The sequence below is a fragment of the Dipodomys merriami genome, unplaced genomic scaffold (assembly GCF_024711535.1).
Source record: "Dipodomys merriami isolate MVZ:Mamm:240054 unplaced genomic scaffold, mDipMer1.0.p SCAF_6, whole genome shotgun sequence".
Taxonomy (NCBI): Eukaryota; Metazoa; Chordata; class Mammalia; order Rodentia; family Heteromyidae; genus Dipodomys; species Dipodomys merriami.
Window position 1 is genome coordinate 10,590,496 of NW_027206179.1, and position 19,768 is coordinate 10,610,263.

Below are 19,768 nucleotides of genomic sequence, written 5' to 3' on the forward strand. Positions count from 1 at the left end.
GCAGGTCTTTCAATATGGCTTTATTTTCTGACGGGCGACTGTGCCCCCCACCAGCCAAGCCCGGGGCGGGCGGCCGTCCCCACCTGCCCAGGGATGGGGGGGCTCGTGGCTGGCAGGACGGCCCATCCTCCCACAGGACGGGAGCCGCTGGCCTCGATGGGGGTGGGGGGGCCTGGCTGCAGGGACGGTGCCCCCGAGGTGGCTGGGTGGCCCGGACCCTCAGTCAACAGTCTTGAGCAGCGGGAGGCTGGGGGGGAGACCCCTCCCCTCATCCTCAGGGTCCCCAGGGAGGCAGCGGGGGGGTGGGGGGTGGGGGTGGGGTCTGTGTCTGTGCAGATGCAGGGCTGGGCCTGGAGGCTCATGGGGTCTGAGCAGCCCTGGGGCGGGCGGGAGGGGGGCACGGCAGGTGGGCTCACCCCGCGTCCCCTCAACACTGCACTGATTATATTGCTAACGAATCGGTGAACGCCGTGGTCTCCCTGAGGTCAGTTTTAGCGCTGGAGCCCCCCCACAACCCCTTCCAAAGTGTCTGTGGGTGCCCCGAGTGGGTGCTGCAGGTCCCGGGGAGGGGGCCCGAGCCAGTCCTGGTGTCGGCTGCCCCCCGTCCCCCTCCCCCCGGCCTGGCCGTCACTCCTGGGGCGCACGGAGGGGCTGGCTCGGCCCGATCGCCCGGGTGGGGGCTCCGGGGCCCCTCGTGACCCCCCCCCTTGCACCGGGTGCGGGGGGAGAGTGGGGGACAGACATCTGGTAAGCTGTGGGGATGGGGCTTGGAAAGCTGAGGCTGTGGGGGGACAGGCAGGCAGACTCACAAGCACTGGGGACAGCCTGGGGGGAAGCGGGTGGGCGCAGGCAGGGGGAGGCCAGTGTGTGTGTGGGGGGAATCTGGCTCAGGGGGAACCCCAGCCTGCTGTTGTCAGACGCGGGGTTCAGGAGGAGACAGGCCAGGAGCCTGCACAGAGATGGTCACTCTGGCCCCACCCCACAGGCTTGGGGAGGAGATAAATACCTGTGTGTGTGGGGGGGGGCCTGGCAGGGCTGGGGGGGGGCAGCTACCACACCGGACTCATCCGGGCTGCCAGGCCCTGGGCCCCCACCAGGCTCTCCTCCGAGGAAACCCAAGGGAAGGGAAAGAGACCGACGCCCCCCGTTGCTGGAGCAGGGCGTGGAACAGCTCTGGTGTGGCGCTGGGCGCGGTGGGCCGCCGGCCGCGCTCACTGGGCCTTGGCCTTCAGCAGGATGCGCTGCACAGTCTTGTAGAGCAGGTGGAAATGCTGGGGGGGGGGACACACCCAGGGGCAGTGGCGTGAGGCCGGGGGGTCCCCTGCGGCCATGGAGCAGAGCTTACAGCCTCAGCCACTTCCTGGCGAGCCCCCCCCCACTCACCTGGACTGCCGTGTAGGCCATGCCCAGGTAGGCACCGATGCACACGGCCAGCAGCAGGTCAAAGATGGCCGGCTTCACCCTGGAGTGTGGGGTCCGGGGTGTGAGGTCAGGGCCAGCCCCGGGTGGGGGGGGACTGGTGGGCAGCGGTGCCCCGGGGCTCCCGTGGGGAGAGCACTCACCTGTATGCGTTCATCACCTGCTTCAGCTGGTCATAGAAGACGAACTCGGGGTCCCTGGGGGAAAGGGTCACTCAGCGGCGGCCCCAGGGCGGCCCGGCCACAGCCACAGCCACAGCCGCCAAGCCCCGCCCTCCCGTCCCGGCCCCGGCTGGGGCCCCGGCGGCCTCCGAGGCCCGGCTGGGGCGCGGGGCAGCGGGATGCCCACCGCTTGTCCGCCTTCACGTGGTACTGCCGCACGTCCTTCAGGTAGCGGCCCAGGAAGTGCTCCAGCGTGCTGAGGAACGGGCCGTCCTTGTCCAGCAGCTGCGCCGCGCGGGGCTGGTTGGTCAGCCAGTCCATCACCGAGTCCAGCTGCTCCTGCTGCACCTGCTGCGGCCCGGGTCGGAGGGGGTCGGGGCGGCGCCCCACCTTGCACCCCCCCCCCCCCCCGCCGGGGCCATCTCCCCTCCCCAGCCTTACCATCTGCTCAGTGAACACCGGCATATCTGGGGGCGTCCCCTGCGGAGAGGGGGGCGGGTCTGAAAGCGCCGAGGGCCTGGCGTGGCGGGCGGGGCCGGGCAGAGGCGAGGGGCGGGGCCTGGCGTGGCAGGCGGGGCCGGGCAGAGGCGAGGGGCGGGGCCTGGTGAGGGGCGGGGCCTGGCGTGGCGGGCGGGGCCGGGCAGAGGCGAGGGGCGGGGCCTGGCGTGGCCGGGCAGAGGCGAGGGGCGGGGCCTGCCGGGTGGGCGGGGCCGAGCGGGATAGGCGGTGCTGGGCCTCCCGGGGGAGGGTGTGATTGGCAGTGGTGGGCAGGGGGTGGAGCCTGCAGGGAGGGGGGCCTATCAGAGCGGGCGCAGCATGTGCGGCGGGCCGGGCCGCCTCACCTTCTCGGTGAGGTTGTAGATGACCCGCGTCAGCGCCTCGGCGATGATCCTCGTGTTGCGGGTCAGCGTCTTGGAGTCCACGCGGGATCTGCGGGGGAAGGGGAAATGGAACCCCTGCCATCGGGGTCCTCACCGCGGCCGATGCACAGCCACGGGGAGGGGGAGCCCTCCCAGGATAGGTGACCTTGGGCAGAGACCTCTGCACAGGGGCAGACGGCGGACCCCCACACTCACACGCGCCCCGACTGCCCAGGCAGGGCCCTATCTGGACGTGGCCTTTACATGGATGCACTAAGGTTGCACTGGAGGGGGCCAGGGCACCGAGAAGAGATACAGAAGCTATGGGCACTGGACTCAGAAATATCGGGGTGATGCCTGGAACAGACTCTGGCAGAGGCAGGAAGGACCCCAGAGAGGACCTAAGCAAAGAGACCAGGCTGCTGAAGGCCCGGGGCCCACAGAGCCCACCAGCAGGGGCTCTCGGGATGACTGGTGCTGGGGTGTCAGGGACAGAGTTGGGGCTGTCCACCCCCCAACTATGCTCTGCTCCCAGCGCTGCTATTGACCTGGAAAATGGTACTAGATTAGGCCAGGGCACACAGTGTGGGAGACTCGGGTGGAGGCCTAGCTCCCAAGCCTAGACTCCAAGGATGTCAAGAGGTCACCTGGGGAGCTCGGGGGAGCCTAATTCAGGCTACGGAGGGAGGGTGGCTGGAGGACCTGTCACAGTCATGAGGCTCTGGCCGGGGGCCTGGGACTCACTGTGAGCCTCAGCTCCCTGAGCCAGTGAATGCAGTGAAGTCAGCCTGGGGTCATCTGAGCCCCATAATACCAAGCTGGCAGTGTGGTGAACCCAGGCGGGGACAGAGTTCCAGGGCTGGCTGTGATTTCCTCCAATGCCTACTGAGTTAAAAATCCACTTCATGAGGCTCACACCTATAAATGCAGCTACTCACTAGGCTGAAATGAGGAGGACCATGGTTCAGTGCCAGTCCAGGCAGGAACAAGATTGCATCTCAAGGAAGTGAGGCTGTATGAGGTGGCATGCACCTTTTGTCCTAGCTTGTCAGGAAGCCTAAAATAGGCAGGTCCTGGTCCAGGCATGCACCTGGCGGGAAGTGAGCTCCTCAGCAGACTGCACCTGCCCAGCAGGAACCAAACCCTGGGATGAAAACCAAGCACCACGAACAATAAAAAGCCAGCTGGGTGCCAGTGGCTCATGCCTGTAATCTAGCTCCTCTCCTGGGAGGCTGAGACCTGAGGATTGGGGTTGGAAGTCAGCCTTGACAGGAAAGTCCCTGAGACTCTTACTAACCACCAGATTAACCACCAAAAACCTGGAAGTGGCGCTGTGGCTCCAGTGGTAGAGTGCTATCTTTGAGTGAAAAAAGCTCAGGGACAGTGCTCAGGCCCTGAGTTCAAGACACACACACACACACACACACACACACACACACACACACACACACACACACACACACACACACACACACACACACACACACACACACACACACACACACACACACACACACACACACACACACGCAGAGGAGCCCGAGGCGGCTGGGCTGCTGTGCTGTGCTGCGTGGAGCGGGGGGTGCTGTCTGTCCGTCCGTCCATCCGTCCGTCCGTCCGGGGGGAGGAGCCGGCCCCCGGGCTCTGCTCACCGCACGTCCATGATGCTGCTGCGCTGCCCGTCGCGGTGGCTGTCCAGGTGGGACAGGGTGAAGGCCGGCAGGCGGCGGATGGCGAAGCGCTCGTGCTCCCAAGCCAGCACGTCGTCGGCCAGGTTGATCTTCTTGTGCACCATGGAGAAGCGCACCTCGGGGAACTGGTGGGCGGCCACCTGCGGGGCGGTGGGGCGGGGGCCAGGTCTGAGGCCCCGGCATCTCTGTGCTCAGGACCCGCTGGCCAGCGTGCCCATGCGGGGTTGGGGGGGGCGGGACTCCCCTATGGGCAGCGCCGACACCCACCGTCTCCAGCTCCCGCAGGAAGGCGTGCTGCAGGGTCCCCTCGCGTGGCGGCTTTGACACGTGGAGGTGCAGCCGGCTGCCCTGGCCCACCGTGTCCAGGCACAGGACGAAGGCCACGTTGTCCTGCAGCAGGCTGGAGTCTGCGGAGCGGCAGGGGCTCAGGGGGGGACAGCGGGCGGGGGAGGGGGGGGCGAGGGGGGAGGCCCAGCCCAAGGCACTCACCTGTGTGGTCCAGGTTGTCCTCCAGCCAGCGCTTGGTGCCCTGGTAGTTGAACTTGCCCCCTCCAGAGGCAAAAAACAGCAGGTTGTACCTGGGGGGAGCGGGGTGTCAGCTGGGGGGATGTAGGTGGGGGGTAGGCAGTCACAGCAAACTCAGAAGTGTCTCCCAAACCACAGAATGATCTATGACTAGTTCCTGGGCTGACTGGTTCTCCAAGGGGTGTCCTGATCCTGCACAATAGCACCCATGGCCCCCACCCACACCACACCAGTCCTGACAGCCACCGGTGTCCCCAGATGGCAAAGCTTAAGAAGCTCCGAGCCCCGGAGAGGTGGGTGTGTGGTGAGGTGAGGGGGGCCTGGGCCCCGTCTCTGGTCCCTGATCACCTACCAGGGCCACACAGCTCACTCTCAAGGCCCAGGTGAGGTCCCAGGGACGGTGGCAGGTGCTGAGGCTCGGCCCTGGGCCCTCGCGCCCGTCACCCCTGCCCCCGGCTCCCTGCGGGGGTGACAGGCATGATCCCTGGGGAGCTGGAAGGCTGCTGGGGTCACCAGCCACACTGGGGGCTAAGGCAGCGGCTGGTGTCCCCAGCAGAGGAACCTCAGGACAGACCTCAGGATGTCCGGGGGCAGAGACTGAAGGGATGTGGCCACACGTCTGCACGGGCCTCAGCTAGCGGGCAGCAGGTGGCGCCCACGCCAGCATCGGTGTCACCCAAGCCCACACGAGACATTAGAACTCGGCTCCTGGCCTCACCCAGCCACAGGCAAACGTCCAGGTGGAAAGTGAACCTGGACAGGGGCGGCAGCTCACACTTGTGATCCTAACTACCTGAGAGGTGGAGGAGAGAGCTGTTTGACACCAGCCTGGGAAAAAGTGTGCAAAATGCCAACTCAACCAGTAAGAAGCTGGGTGCAGTGAAATGAGCCTGTAATCCCGCCTATGCAGGAAGTATAAATATTGTAGTTCAAGCCAATCTGGATAGGAAGCAAGACCCTAAATCGAAAATAAACAGGGGAGCCTGGTGCTGGTGGCTCACGCTTTTCATCCTAGCTACTCAGGAGGCTGAGATCTGAGGACTGCGGTTCAAAGCCAGCCCAGGCAGGAAACTCTGTGAGAATCTCATCTCCAATAAACCACTCAGAAAACCGAAGTGATGCTGTGGCTCAAGTGGTAGAGCACTTGCCTGAAAAGCTGAGGGATAGGGCTCAGGCCCAGAGTTCAAGCCCCACACGACCAACAAAATAAACAAAAAAACAAACAATAAGGAAAAAAGCCACCTGGGCACGGGTGGCTCACTCCTGTAATTCTGGCTACTCATGAGGATCTCCTCAGGATCCTCAGATCACAGTTCAAAGCAGCCCAGGCAGGAATATCTGTGAGACTCTCATCTCCAATTAACCACCAAGAAGCCAGAAAGTGTAGCTGTGGCTCAAGTAACACTAGCCTTGAGAGAAACACTCAAGAACAGCACCCAAGCCCCGAGTTCAAGCCCACGCATAGGCGCGCGTGTGTACACGTGTGCACACACGCTGGGCTCCGCAGTATACACCACGGATGGCAACCCTGGCCGGATGCTCCCAAAGAACATCCGGCGCATGCCCACTGTGCCCAGGGGAACCCTGTATCCATCCACCTTCAGACAGTTCGGTTGCTCACAGGCACCGCCAGCCTCCTGGGCCAGGTGGTCGGGCAGCAAGGCACCCCATGGCCAGGGCGGGGCCACCCCCACAGCCCCAGCCAGCCGGCACTCACGCTGCGTGCGTGCGCTTGTAGGTGTACAGGCGGGAGAAGAGGCGGGCCAGCTCCAGCAGCACAGAGATGCCGCTCCCATTCGAGTCTGCGCCGAGCGACAGCCACTGGAAGACAGGCAGAGGGGAAGCCGGCGGTGCCAGGCTCCTGTTCTTCACCAACCCCGTCTCGGGTCCTCGTGCAGTGCAGGGCCAGCTCCCTCCCACCTCCGTGCACACGGAGCTCACTGCACCTCACATCTGGGGGCCGAGCACCGGTGTTCAAGACCTGTCCTGGGGGGGGGGTCCTAAATACTATCACCAAGAGTGGGAGAAGTGCTTGCAGGGACAGGAAGGAGGTGGTGTCATGGCTCACGCCTGTAATCCCAGCCACGCAGGAGGCAGGGATCAGGAGGACCACAATTCAAAACCAGCACAGGCAGAAAGCTCATCACAAGCTCTCACCTCAGTCAACACCGTTTCAAACATAAAATAGGTGCATCTCAGTCCAGGCATATGACCAGGCTCAAAAATAACCAGTGCAAAGCAGGACTGGAGGTGTGGCTCAGCTGTAGAGCACCTGCCTCGTGAGTCCAAGATGCTGAGATCAAACCTCAGTAGGGTCAAAAAAAACAGAAAAGCAAAAAGAAAGAAAAAGAAACTACCGGATGACAGACCTTAAAGGGTGAGTTGTGAGCCAGGCTCCAGTGGCTCACGCCTGTCATCCTAGCTACTCAGGAGGCTGAGACCTGAGGATCACAGTTCTAAGCCAGCCCAGGCAGGAAAGTCCATGAGACTCTTATCTCCAATAAGCAACCAGCAAACCAGAAGTGGCGCTGTGGCTCAGGTGGTAGAGGGGTCGCCTTGAGCTGAAGGACAGCGCCCAGGCCCAGAGTTAAAGCCCCACAACCAACCCGTCCCCCCCCCAAAAAAAAGGGTGAGTTGTGTTACTTTAAAGATGGAGCAACTGGGCACTGGTGGCTCACACCTGTAATCCTAGCTACTCAGGAGACTGATATCTGAGGATTGAGGTTCAAAGCCAGTCCAGGGAAGAAAGTCTACCATATTCTTTATCTTCACTGAACCACCAGAAAACCAGAGGTGGTGCTGTGGTGCGTAGTGGTAGAGTACATACAGCCTTGAGTGCCGAAGCTCAGGGACCGTGCCCAGGCCCTGAATCCAATCCCCGTGACTGACCAAAAAAGAAAACAAACAAAAAGGATGGCCCAGGTACAGTCATGGCCAAATCATACAAAGGCGTCCTGGGTGGAAGAGCGGGACTAGGGCAGCTCCATGGCTGAGACCCCTGCTCCCCTGCCCGGCCCGGCCCGGCCCGGCGGGCGTTCTCAGCACAGGGCTCGGCCTTTCCACGGTGTGCACTGGCCCACTGCGGGCAGCACAGTGCCCCGTGGGGCAACAACTCTGCTTCCACCAGACCCTACAGGGAGCCGTACTTACGGGGGCCACACCGAAGGCGTCGTAGTGAGCCACGATGACAATGGTGGGGAGGTCCTCTCCGCCCAGCCCCGTCAGCCGCCCCTGTGAGAGACAGGCTAGATTGCGGGGGTCCGAGTGTCCTCCACACCCCTGGCCATCCCTGGGCAGCAGGGCTGGGCAGGAGGACAACTTCCTTACAGAGAAAATGGACTTCCAGTTGTGGGGACCACGTGGATCTCTGCAGAGTACTCGGGAGAGCCACCACGGATGACATGAGTGATGGCTGTGGCTGTGTGTCAATGAAACTTTATTAAAACTGGGAAAGTCAAATACTATTTGAATGAACTTCAAATCGCTGATGTGTAAGAGCAAAAATCAAAGCTGTTGTATTCTTCTCCTAATTACAATTAATGTTGGATGGTTGCTCAAGTTGTACAGAAAATTTAGAACTCATTCCTTCTTGAATCTTGTTTTTCCAAAATCGAAAGAGTAAATATTTAAGAAAAAAAAAAAGACTTTATTAAAAAACAAGCTGGGGGGCTGGGATGGTGGCTCAGTGGCAGAGCGCTTGCCTTGCATGCCTGAGGCCCTGGGTTTGATTCCTCAGCACCACATAAGCAAAAAGAAAAAAGCCGGAAGTGGCGCTGTGGCTCAAGTGGTAGAGCCCTAGCCTTGAGCTGAAGAGCTGAGGGACAGCGCCCAGGCCCAGAGTTCAGGCGCCACGACCAGACACCAAAAAAAAAAAAAAAAAAAAAACAAGCTGGTGGGGGGGGAGGGCTGGGAAGGTGACTCAGTGGTAGAGCGCTTGCCTTGCATGCATGAGGCCCTGGGTTTGATTCCTCAGCACCACATAAAAAGAAAAAAACCCAGAAGTGGCACTGTGGCTCAAGTGGTAGAGGGGTCACCTTGAGCTGAAGAGCTGAGGGACAGTGCCCAGGTCTGGGCACAACCGACAAAATAAAAAATAAACAAGCTGGGTGCCAGTGGCTCACGCCTGTAATCCTACTCAGGAGGCTGAGATTTGAGGATCATGGCTCCAAGCCAGCCCAGCCAGTGAAGTGTGTGACTCCTACCTCCAATTAATCACAGAAAACTGGAAGTGGAGCTGTGGCTCAAAGTGGTAGAGTGCTAGCCTTTGGTGAAAGAGCTCAGGGACAGCGCCCAGCACCTCAGTTCAAGGCCGGAAACAAAGGCAAGTGGAATACTGCGCTCAGGGTGGGAACAGCACTATCCGAAGACCACAAGCCCGAGGCCCCGCTGGGCGCAGACCCGCCGTGGCAGAGGACGCAGGCGTGGCCAGGGCAGGCACAGCCACGCCACCCGCACGCGCCAGCCCCGTTCTCCCTGTACTCCGGCTCCAGCCCCCAGCTGGGGCTGGGAGGAGCTCCACACCGAGAGGGCACAGGGCCACCCCTGGCCCACACTGAGGCTCTCCAGTGGCTGCTGCAGAGGGACACAGTGGTGGGAGGAATGTGGGGGAGTGTGGAATTGGGGAACTGGGGTCCCCTGACCCCATGGGCCATAGCCTCCGCCCAGAACACAGCCAAGCCTGTGCCAGCTGGCGCCAGGAAAGTCAAGAGAGCGGTGACACATGGGGCACAGGCCCCAGCATCCCACTGCCCGACTCCAATGAACAGAAACTTCTAGAAGCCCATGGCAGGGTGGCTGCACTGATACAAAGCCTCCAAACCTGGGGGTGGCTTAGCTGGGTCCAGACTCAGGGGTCTGGGCAGAACTTGGCCATCTTTGTGTCCTGTCCACCTGTCTACGCGGCAGGCTCCCCCGCTGGGCCTGCCTCTCTGCTGGACCTGGCCAGGCCCAAGCCCCCGTGTCAATCTGCATACAGCAGGGGCCTAAGCAATGCTTCCTGGGAGGGCCATGAAGGTGGTGGGGTGTGGTAACAGAATGGAGGCAGGTGGGGACTGGCAGAGGCCCACCTCCACCACACCAGGCAGCCAGGGGGGTTCCAGAAGGTGGGTGTCCCTGCTGGGCAGGGGCTGGGCTTGAGGAGCCTGGGGGCCCGGGGGCCGCGCACTCACCTCCACGCTGGTGATCAGCCAGTCACTGACAGCCTTGCTCTGTACCCCGCTGGTGACCATCTGGAAGCCATTGGCAGTGGCCGTATGCAGCAGCACTGAGGGCGGGAGGGGCAGGTCACCCGGGCCCAGCAGCTGTCCCTCAGCCACCAGGGGTCCGAGACCGAGGCCGGCCTCAGCACCCCACACCCCAAACTTGGAACCTCACAGGCCTGACCTGGGGCAGGGCAGAAGGTGGCCTGTGTGTGCAGCCCCAGAGGACCTGCATCTGAACCCCTCCCTGGGCTCCTTTGTTCCGGGTACTGGATGGCCCTCCCTTGAATCCGGGGGACCACCCTGAGCACCTCTGTGCTGTGGAGCACAAGCCACGCTCAATCAATTGGCCAATCAATGGGGAAGGCCGGGCTGGGCTGTGGCTCCGCGGGGGGGGGGGGGGGGGGTGTCCCTGCCTGGGCCGTGCATGCCCCAGGTTCACCCCTAGCACTGCACACGACCACGGAGTGAGCTTGGAGATCTGGGCTCCCAGAACTTCCTGTCATGTTTCTGCATATTTCCAAACACAAGTTTCTGGGTTATGATCAGTAGGTTCACTTTCATATCCTGCCCTTATCCACAAACCACTGTGAAACCAGTATTTCCCCTTGCCACCAAAATTCTACTGCCCCATCTTTGTGTGTGTATGTGTGTGGTGGGGCTTGAATTCCTGGGCACTCTACCACTTGAACCATGCCTCCACTTCCAGCTTTTTGCTGGTTAAAGATCAGAGCCTAGATCTGCCTGCACTAGCTTTGAACTGTGACCCTCAGACCTCAGCCTCTTGAATAGTAGGAATTCAGGCATGAGCCACTGGTACCTGGGTCTCATCATCACATTCGTATGTGTGTGTGTGTCTGTGTCTGGTCTGTCTGTGTATCGCAGGGCTTGAACTCAGGGCCTAGGCCCTGTCCCTGAGCTTTTGTGCTCAAGACTAGAGCTCTACTACTTGAGCCAAAGCTCCATTTCTAGCCTTTTACTGGTTAAATGGAGACAAGGATCTCATGGACTTTCCTGCCTCTGCTGGCTTCAAACTGTGATCCTCACATCTCAGCCTTCTGAGTAGCTGGGACTGCACTTTTGATAGCCCGCAGCTCTGTCCCGCCTGGGGTGGAGGCGGTGGTGGTCCACAGCCGCATGGAGACTGGGGTGGGCGCGCGCACCCCGGGCTGGATGGTTAGTGAGCGCTTTCACAGCTGTCAGCCTGAGTGACAGTAAAGTGAGTGCGGCCTGTGTGCTGATAAAGCTTTACAAAACAGAGCCAGCAGCTGCCGGATCTAGCCAGTCTGGCCAGCGGTGCGCCAGCAGGGCAGGCGTCCCTGGGGGGTCAGTGGCTCCCCTCCTTCCTCCCTGGCTCTGTGTGTGGTACTGGGGGTGGAGCGGGTCTCGCAGACCTGGCCAGCTCTCATCACTGGCTGATTCTTTTCTCATAGCAGCCGACACCCCACGCTCCCCCAAACCCCGGGGCTGACACTCCCCCCTGCAAGACGCCTCCAATCCCCTGAGCAAGGCCTGAAGGCCAGCCGAAGGGACAGTGGGTGCCATGCTCCCGGCAGCCCACGCGGAAGCAGGGTCCCCCACGCCCCCCTCCCCCCACACACACCTTCCGCGGCAGAGGCGGAGCCCTGGGAGGCAGAGGCCGCCTGCGTCTGCTCGTAGATGGACAGCAGGGCCTCGTCCTCCACGGCGAAGTACACGGGCACGATGGTCTCCATGGCCAGCATCTCGGGCTCGATCTCCATGAATTGCTGCGGGGAAGATGGCGTTCAGGACGGGGGATGGGGACCCTCGCAGGGGCCCAGCAGGTCCTGCTCGCGGACAGCAGGGGACGCCCAGCCACACGGTGCCACGCCGTTCCCAGGGGCATCCTGGGTCCCACGTGGCACTGCAGGCGCGGGGGACGGGGGCACGGTGGGGCTCACCCGGACGACGTCCTGGGGCACGGCGGCCATGGCGCGGGGCAGGATGATGACCACGGCGCCCGCTGACTGCCGCAGGGCCTTCTGGTACTGCTCGTAGGAGAAGTCCACCAGCCGCATGAGCACGCAGCGGCGGCTCAGCACATCCGCGTCCACCGTGCGCGCCTCGGTGTTCAGCACCGCGTTCCGGGTGCCTGCAGGACACGGATGGGGAGGGTCACACACACACACACGCACACACACACACACACACACACACGGCCCTGGACACACACGTGGCCCTGGACACACACACACACACACACACACACACACACACACACACACACACACACACACACACACACACACACACACACACACACACACACACACACACACACACAGGCTGCTCTCCCCAAGTCCCAGTGTCGCTGAGTGGGGACTTGTCGCTTGGGGGGGAGGGCTCAGCATACAACAGGGGCTGAGGAAGCAGCTAAACCCACGCGGGATGGGGGCGGGTCGTGCCCTGCACCCAGGGGGCCGGGGGAGGTGGCTTAGCAGCTCTGCCCACAGGTGGGACCCCAGGGTAGCACAGAATGCCCATCAGGCCCCTGAACTTAGCCAAATGTCACAGCCCTGGTGGCACACAGGGGACAAAGAAATGCTCTCTAGCCCGCGCCGGTGGCTCAGGCCTGTCACCCTAACCACTCAGAAGGCTGAAAGCTGAGGATCACGGTTCAAAGCCAGTCTGGGCAGGAAAGTCCGTGAGACTCTAATTTCTAAACACCAAAAAAGCCCCAAGTGTATTTGTGACTCAAGTAGAGCGCTAGCCTTGAGCACAAAAGCTTGGGGACAGTATTCAGGGCTTGAGTTCAAGCCCCAGACCCAGCGCGCGCACACATGCATGCACACACACACACACACAGCGAAGGTGCAAATGCTGCCTACACACACACACACACACACACACACACACACACACACACACACACAGCGAAGGTGCAAATGCTGCCCAGGGCCACACAGAGCCAGGTGATGGAGGCAAGGCTCAGATGCGGCTCTGGTCTCCAATTTGTAGTCTTTGGGGAAGCAGGAATGAGGGTGTTCTCTAGCGACTCAGCCTGGAGGTGGGGGCTGTGGGAGGTGACCACAGGGTGACCAGGAAGGAGCTGGGAGGCTTCGGGCTGAGCACGTGGAGCTGGGGCTCTGGGCCAGATTACTACGTCCCGTCCCTGCTCTCCAGGAACAGGCTGGGAGACCGGAGCCAAGGGAGGGTCTGGCCGCAGCGGCAGGGCCCTCAGCCGTGGGGACCCAGAACCCAGAAGGGATAGCGCCCCTCCCCTGCAATGGGAAGAGGTGGTCAGGAGCCAACCAGGAGACCGGGGCCCCTCTGCTCCCCTCCCAGACCCCGCTGGCCACTGTGTGACTCAGCAGCCCATGAGGGCAGGGCACCTGCAGAAGGGGGCCACAGGCAGTGCCAGCCCCTTACAAGGACACCCTGCGGGGATAACCAGCCTCTGCCTGAGGGCCAGTCCTAGTCCCCTTCGGAGGGGCTGACCTTCAGAGGGCCTCAGGGTGGGACAGACGCCCACAGCCAGGGTGGACATCCTCTCACATGGCGCATCTGACAGACACTGGCAGCCCCCACAGCAGGACTAGACCTGAATGGGAGGGGGGGAAGGGGAGGTCCCTGTAAGTTTTCTCTATCAAGAACTGGAGGGTCACATGTGCAGCCATCAGTATAACAATGGCCATATCCCGTGAGGTGCCAATAAAACTTTATTTACAATCACAGGTGGGGGGCCAGAGCAGACCTGCTGGCTGCAATTAGCCTACATCTGATTAAGGAGCTCGGTGCAGTTCACAAGAGCCATTTGCCCACCTCACAGGGGCGAGGCCACGCATGAAGTGGGGGGGCGGGGGCACCTGGCTGATAACCTGGGCCGGGTCACACACACCCCAACCTCCTAGAGCCACAGATGGCCCAGTTTCTCCTCAGCGGCCAGAGGAAGTTGGGTAAGGAGCCAGAAAGCACCGTGGGTTGCGGCTGGGGTGCTGCTTGAGGTTGGGGAGTAACTTATGCACAGGGGCCCAGGATGAAAGAGGCCACGCTCCACCCTGGCACAGGACGGGGAGCGTGTGGGGGAGGGTGGGACCTTTGACTTTCCCGGGTGGCAGGAAGGGCAGGGCTGGGCCGATGCCTCCCCTCTGCCCAGCTTCTACTCCCTCCCCACCTCAGTCTCCTGAGGACTCCTGAACGGGAGCAATAAACACCGGGTGGGGAGGGGAGGGGGACAGCTGAGTGGAGGGGAGGGCTGACTGGGCTCAGGCAGGGGTGACCAAGGCCAGAGACTGTGCCACAGCCAGCACGGCTGGGGTGAGGCAGGGAAGACACAGGAGCCTCTGCCCTCCGGTCCCACTCAAGCCCCATGTGGCCCCTCAGTGCCATGTACAGTGGGGTCGCTCTCCCCGCACTGAACACTGGGACACCCTCAATCATGACAACCACCGCTCTAAGTAGAAACCACGCAAACTTCTGAGCAAAAGAGGCGCCACCTCCGTAGACGGGGCACCCCCGAAAGGGCCTGGCGGAGCCTGGGGGGGGGCGCGGACCCAAGGGGCTCAGCTGGGCCTGACGGTGCCACCCGCACCGCCCCTCAGAACGGGGCCCGGCCTGAGCGCAGGGGACCCTTCCCCCGGGGGTCAGGCCTTGGCTCTCAGGCTGCAGGCAGACACCCGGGGAAGGTTCCAGAAGATGAAATAGAATCAGGGTCAGGCCCCATGAGGATGACAGGTGGCCGGGGACCCTAAGGATCACCCTGGGGTCACACGGTGGGGGGGGGTGGAGTTGCCCGGAGGCCGGGCCTGGGGCGCAGGCGCCGGGCTGGGCGAGGGGGCTCCGCGGGCGGGGCGGGGGTCCCGGGCCCGGCGGGGCGCACGCACGCACGCACCGTAGGGCTGGCCCTGCAGGTCGTACTGCTGCATGCGGTACACCGTGAACTCGTGCGCGGCGTCGGCGGCCGGCAGAGGCGGCGCCACGAGCAGCAGCACCGCGGGCAGGAAGACGATGAAGCCCAGCGGGAGGCACGACGCCTTCAGCATGTTCTCCAGCACCTCGCCCGCTTCCTCCAACATCCTGGCCGGCGGCGGGGCCGCACGGGGCGGCGGCGGCGGCGACGAGACGAGGACGGGAACGGTGGCGGCCACAACCGCGGACTCACCTCGGCATGGGTAGCCACCGGGGTCCTTCGGGCGCCGCGCCGGGCAGCCCCGCACCGGCCCAGGGTCCTGCGGGCATCGCCGCGGACAACTCTGAAGACTTGCACTGCCTCTTGGGAGTTGTAGTCCTGCGGGCGCGGAGCCTCCTGGGAGTTGTAGGCATACTCTCAGAGTCCGCCCAGGAAGCCATGGGAAACTGCTTGGTACCGCTGCAATTCCACACCAATTCCAAGTCGGAAGCTATAAACCGTTTAAAATAACTGTTTTTAGGTAGAATTTCTTTAAGCTTTGTCTTTGGCGTGGTGGGTGCGGGAGGGGAGGAGGGGCAAGAAGCGGAGACAGGACGTGACCTTGCGACCTGGGGGGAAGTAGCCCAACTCGCGCGCTAGTTCTGCTGGGAATTGTAGTCCCATTGCACAAGGTGCAGTGGGTTATGGTAACTGTAGTCCTGTAGTCGCTGAGAAAATTAAAATTCCTAAGGAAGACAGACATTAAACTCCATGAATTCCTAGTTCATGGGCTCATCATATATTCACATGTCTCTAAAGCCGTGAGCACAAGTCCTGACACTTTGAGTAGGCTGCATAATTTGGGGCGGGGAGGGGGGATGGTGAATGAATGAAAAAAAAATCTTAAAAATCAGGATTAAAGGGGCTGGGAATGTGGCTTAGTGGTAGAGTGCTTGCCTAGCATGTACTGTATAAACGAAAAAAGCTGTGGCTCAAATAGTAAAGTGTTATCCTAGAGCAAAAGAAGCTCAGGGACAGTGCCCAGGCCTTGAGTTCAAGCCCCACAATTGGCAAAAAATAAAAAAATTAGGATTGAAGGTTGCTTGTCCTGATGTTGCATTGGTTAGATTTGTGCTCTGCAATCTGGAGTTTCCACAGGGCTTGATGGTGTACTTGTTTATATTTATCTTTATTCATATTTGAGGCATAGTTACACTAAAATGTGGCAGTTTAAAATTAATTGCTTTCCCATCAGCTGCACTGGACATTGATGAAAATGAACAAAACAACTCAAGGGCAGTATGGGAGAGGGGGAATGAGAGGAAAAGAGGGAACAGCTTACACTAAACAAAAGGAAAGAAATGTACATATCATCCAATGTGGAAGAAATAGTTGTATTGTCAAAGCTCATAGAATTCACAAACATTATAGACCATGAAAATGACAATTTGCCCCATGAAGGTTAGAATGTGTTTGTGACTTTAAGTATCACTATCCCACAATACTGTGAAATTTATGTAATCACTTAATCACAATAAAAATTATTTAAAAATAAAATAGGGCTGGGAAGGTAGCTCACTGGTAGAGTGCTTGCCTTGCATGCATGAGGCCATGGGTTCAATTCCTTGGCACCACAGAAAAAGCTGGAAGTGGTGCTGTGGGTCAAATGGTAGAGTGCTAGCCTTGAGCTGAAGAGCTGAGGGACAGTGCCCAGACCCAGAGTTCAGGCCCCACAACCGACAAAAAAATAATAATAAAATAAAACGAATTACTTTGATGGAAGTTCAGATTTAATTTTGGTGTATCTCATATTTATGTAAGAACTCAGTGTCTCAGGACCAGGGCACTAAAAATGTGAATGAACATTACATCAGAACTCACACCTGTCATTTGGGGACTTAAGAGAGTACAGAAGTTAAACATCTAGGTCCTCAGCTCCAGGATGTTTGATGTGCTAATTAAGAGCAAAACAGGGCTTAGAAGGCCTGGCTTTTCCCCTTCCCAGATACATTCCCCTGGACAAGTCACTTTCCAGTTCCAGCTTGGCTTTCCTCCACTAGAAACCCTGGGGGCAGGGGCAGTGGTGCACACCTGTAGTCTCAACTACTTGGAAAGTGATACACTAGGATGGCTTGAACCCCCAAGTTCAAGATCAGAGAATTGGTACAAGCTGATAACCCAGTCTCCATTTCCCCATCCCCACCTCCTGAGTAGTTGGGACTAACCTTGACATTTCTTCATGAAAGTTTTGCAATATCTCATCGTCCCCATGTGTGACTTTTGGAGGGCATGGACTGGGTCTGTGCTGCTTATGGCTTTAAGTCTTGTGCCAGAAAAGAGCCCAACACAGTGGATGAATGGATGGATGGATGGATGGATGGGGGGGGGATAGATGGATGGTTTGGAGGAATGGATGGATGGAAGGAAAGAAGGAAGGAAGGATGGATGGATGGATGGATGGAGGAATGGAAGGAAGGAAGGAAAGAAGGATGGATGGGTAGATGGATGGTTAGAAGAATGGATGGATGGATGGGTGGATGGGTAGATGGATGGTTGGAGGAATGGATGGATGGATGGAAGAAAGGATGGATGGATGGAAGGAAGGAAGGATGGATGGATAGATGGATGGTTGGAAGAATGGATGGATGGAAGGAAGGATGGATAAATGGGTGGATGGGTAGATGGATGGTTGGAGGAATGGATGGATAAAGATGGAAGGAAGGAAGGAAGGGTAGATGGATGGTTGGAAGAATGGATGGATGGATGGATGGAAGGAAGATGGATGGATGGATGGGTAGATGGATGGTTGGAGGAATGGATGGATGGATGGATGGAAGGAAGGAAGGATGGATGGGTAGATGGATGGTTGGAGGAATGGATGGATGGATGGATGGATGGAAGGAAGGAAGGATGGATGGATAGATAGATGGTTGGAAGAATGGACGGATGGATGGATGGAATGGATGGAAGGAAGGAAGGATGGATGGATGGATGGGTCGATGGGTAGATGGATGGTTGGAAGAATGGATGGATGGATGGGTAGATGGATGGTTGGAAGAATGGATGGATGGATGGATGGATGGAAGGAAGATGGATGGATGGATGGGTAGATGGATGGTTGGAGGAATGGATGGATGGATGGTTGGAAGAATGGATGGATGGATGGGTAGATGGATGGTTGGAGGAATGGATGGATGGATGGAAGGATGGATGGATGAATGGGGTGGGTGGACGGATGGAGTGTGAATCCTTGCTATGTGATCTTAGGAAAGTACCCTAACCTCTCTGGGCCTCCAGTTCTTTATCTGTCTAAAGGAACTTATCGTGGACCTGCCTCCTGCACCTCTTTGCAGGTTTAATACAGCTCTTAGAACAATACCTGGCACTGAGTGACACACAGGCTTTGCCACTGTCACTTGACAACATACACAAGGTGGTGCGGAGGTGACGTGATCACACCTCAGCAGCATGCAGTGTTACCTCAATTCTCACCTTCCAGAAGAAACTGAGGCTGTGCTGCATGGCAGAGCTGGGGCACTGGTGGGTGACAGACACAGAAGGAGGCATCCGCACTGATTGCCCTACTCAGCCATGTCACGAGTTTTGGGGCCTACAAGAGAGGTAGGATGAAAGAGGAGAACAAAAGGAGGCGTGCAGCCTGGGACAGGCAGCTCACGCCTGTAATCCCAGCCACTCAGGAGGCTGAGATCTGAGGATGATGGTTCAAATCCGGCCTGGGCAAGAAAGTCTATGACACCTTTATCTCCAATTAATCAACTTTATCTCCAATTAATAGCTGTGGCTCGAGTTCTAGAACACTAGCCTTGAGACAAAAAGCTAAGTGACAGCAGCCAGGCCCTGAATTCAAGCCCTAGGACTGGCACAAAAAGAAAAAAGGCCTCAGGAGGCTGAGATCTGATCACTGTTCAAAGCCAGCTCAGGCAGGAAAGTCCGAGAGACTCTTGTTTTGTTTTGTTTTTGTTGTTTTGGCCAGTCATAGGGCCTGAACTCTGGGCCTGGGCGCTGTCCCTCAGCTCTTCAGCTCAAGGCTAGCACTCTACCACTTGAGCCACAGCACCACTTCCAGCTTTTTTCTTTTTGCTTATGTGGTGCTGAGGAATCAAATCCAGGGCCTCAGGCATGCAAGGCAAGCACTCTACCACTGAGCCACCTTCCCAGCCCCTCTGTGAGACTCTTATCTCCAATAAACCACCAGAAAACCAGAAGTAGCACTGTGGTTCAACATGGTACAGTGCTAGCCTTGAGCAAAGGAACTCAGAGACAGTGCTGAGACCCAAGTTCAAGCCTTATGACCAATAAAAATAAAGAATAAAACCCTTTTGCCTGTGATTGACAGGAGAAAGTAGCCCCCAACTATTTGTTCTGGATTAAATTGTGCCCCCTCCCCTCCCAAATCTGTACATTCAAACTGGGACTCCCAGGACCTCAGAACAGGATGTCATCTGGAAAGAAGGGTCCCTGTGGATGGGTTTATTAGAATGGTGTCCTGAGAAGGATGAGCTTTAATTCAATGGCAGATGTTATTTACAGAGGAGTTTGGACATGCACTAAGTGGCTCATGCCTGTAAGCCTAGCTACTCAGGAGGCTGAGATCTGGAGGATCGTATCTCAAAGCCAACCCCAGAGAGCAAAGTTTGAGAGTCTCCATCTCCAGTTAACAAGCAAAAAGAGCAGTTGTGACTGAAGCAGTACAGTGTCAAGCCAGCCAGCCAAGTGAACATGAGGCCCTGAGTTCAAATTGTCAACCAGACACAGATGTAGGGCAGGAAAATGGATGCAGAACTGGGCCCCAGTGGCTCACACCTGTCATCCTAGCAACCCAGGAAGCTGAGATCTGAGGATCTCAGTTCAAAGCCAGCCCAGGCAGGAAAGTCCATGAGACTTTCGCCACCAATGAACCACCAGAAAAACTGGACGTGGCGCTGTGACTCCAAGGGGTAGAGAGCTCACCTTGAGTGAAAAAGCTCAGGGACAGCACCCAGGCCTTGAGTTCAAGCCCCATGACTGACCAAAATGTTAAAAAAAAAAAAAAAAAAGGTACAAA

The 19,768-nt window shown here is 58.8% G+C and overlaps 1 protein-coding gene across 2 annotated transcripts; it reads right to left on the reverse strand.

Annotated features, from left to right (window-relative positions):
* Positions 1-15,015, reverse strand: Ncln (nicalin). 2 transcript variants are annotated; one of them, XM_070002484.1, is made up of 15 exons: positions 14,707-15,015; positions 11,777-11,967; positions 11,458-11,602; positions 9,825-9,919; positions 7,807-7,887; positions 6,374-6,477; positions 4,621-4,709; positions 4,399-4,538; positions 4,093-4,271; positions 2,423-2,510; positions 2,022-2,060; positions 1,768-1,928; positions 1,563-1,616; positions 1,384-1,462; positions 1-1,271 (listed from the first exon to the last, which is right to left on the reverse strand). In XM_070002484.1, the coding sequence occupies exons 1-15, from the start codon at positions 14,888-14,890 to the stop codon at positions 1,212-1,214; spliced, it is 1,689 nt and encodes a 562-aa protein (XP_069858585.1). In that variant the 5' UTR covers positions 14,891-15,015; the 3' UTR covers positions 1-1,211. The 2 variants fall into 2 exon arrangements, with proteins under 2 accessions (XP_069858585.1, XP_069858584.1); XM_070002483.1 differs by having other exon boundaries at positions 1,768-1,931; positions 14,707-15,014.
* Between the last annotated feature and the right edge of the window lie 4,753 nt (positions 15,016-19,768).

Bases quoted from the DNA above. Each gene is read 5' to 3' on its own strand.
- Ncln (XM_070002483.1), bottom strand. From the start codon at position 14,890: ATGTTGGAGGAAGCGGGCGAGGTGCTGGAGAACATGCTGAAGGCGTCG. The intron at 4,710-6,373 runs GTGAGTGCCGGC...CGCTCCCCCCAG, and splicing joins TACAAGCGCACGCACGCAGC to GTACAACCTGCTGTTTTTTG. The intron at 1,463-1,562 runs GTGAGTGCTCTC...CCCACACTCCAG, and splicing joins CAGGTGATGAACGCATACAG to GGTGAAGCCGGCCATCTTTG.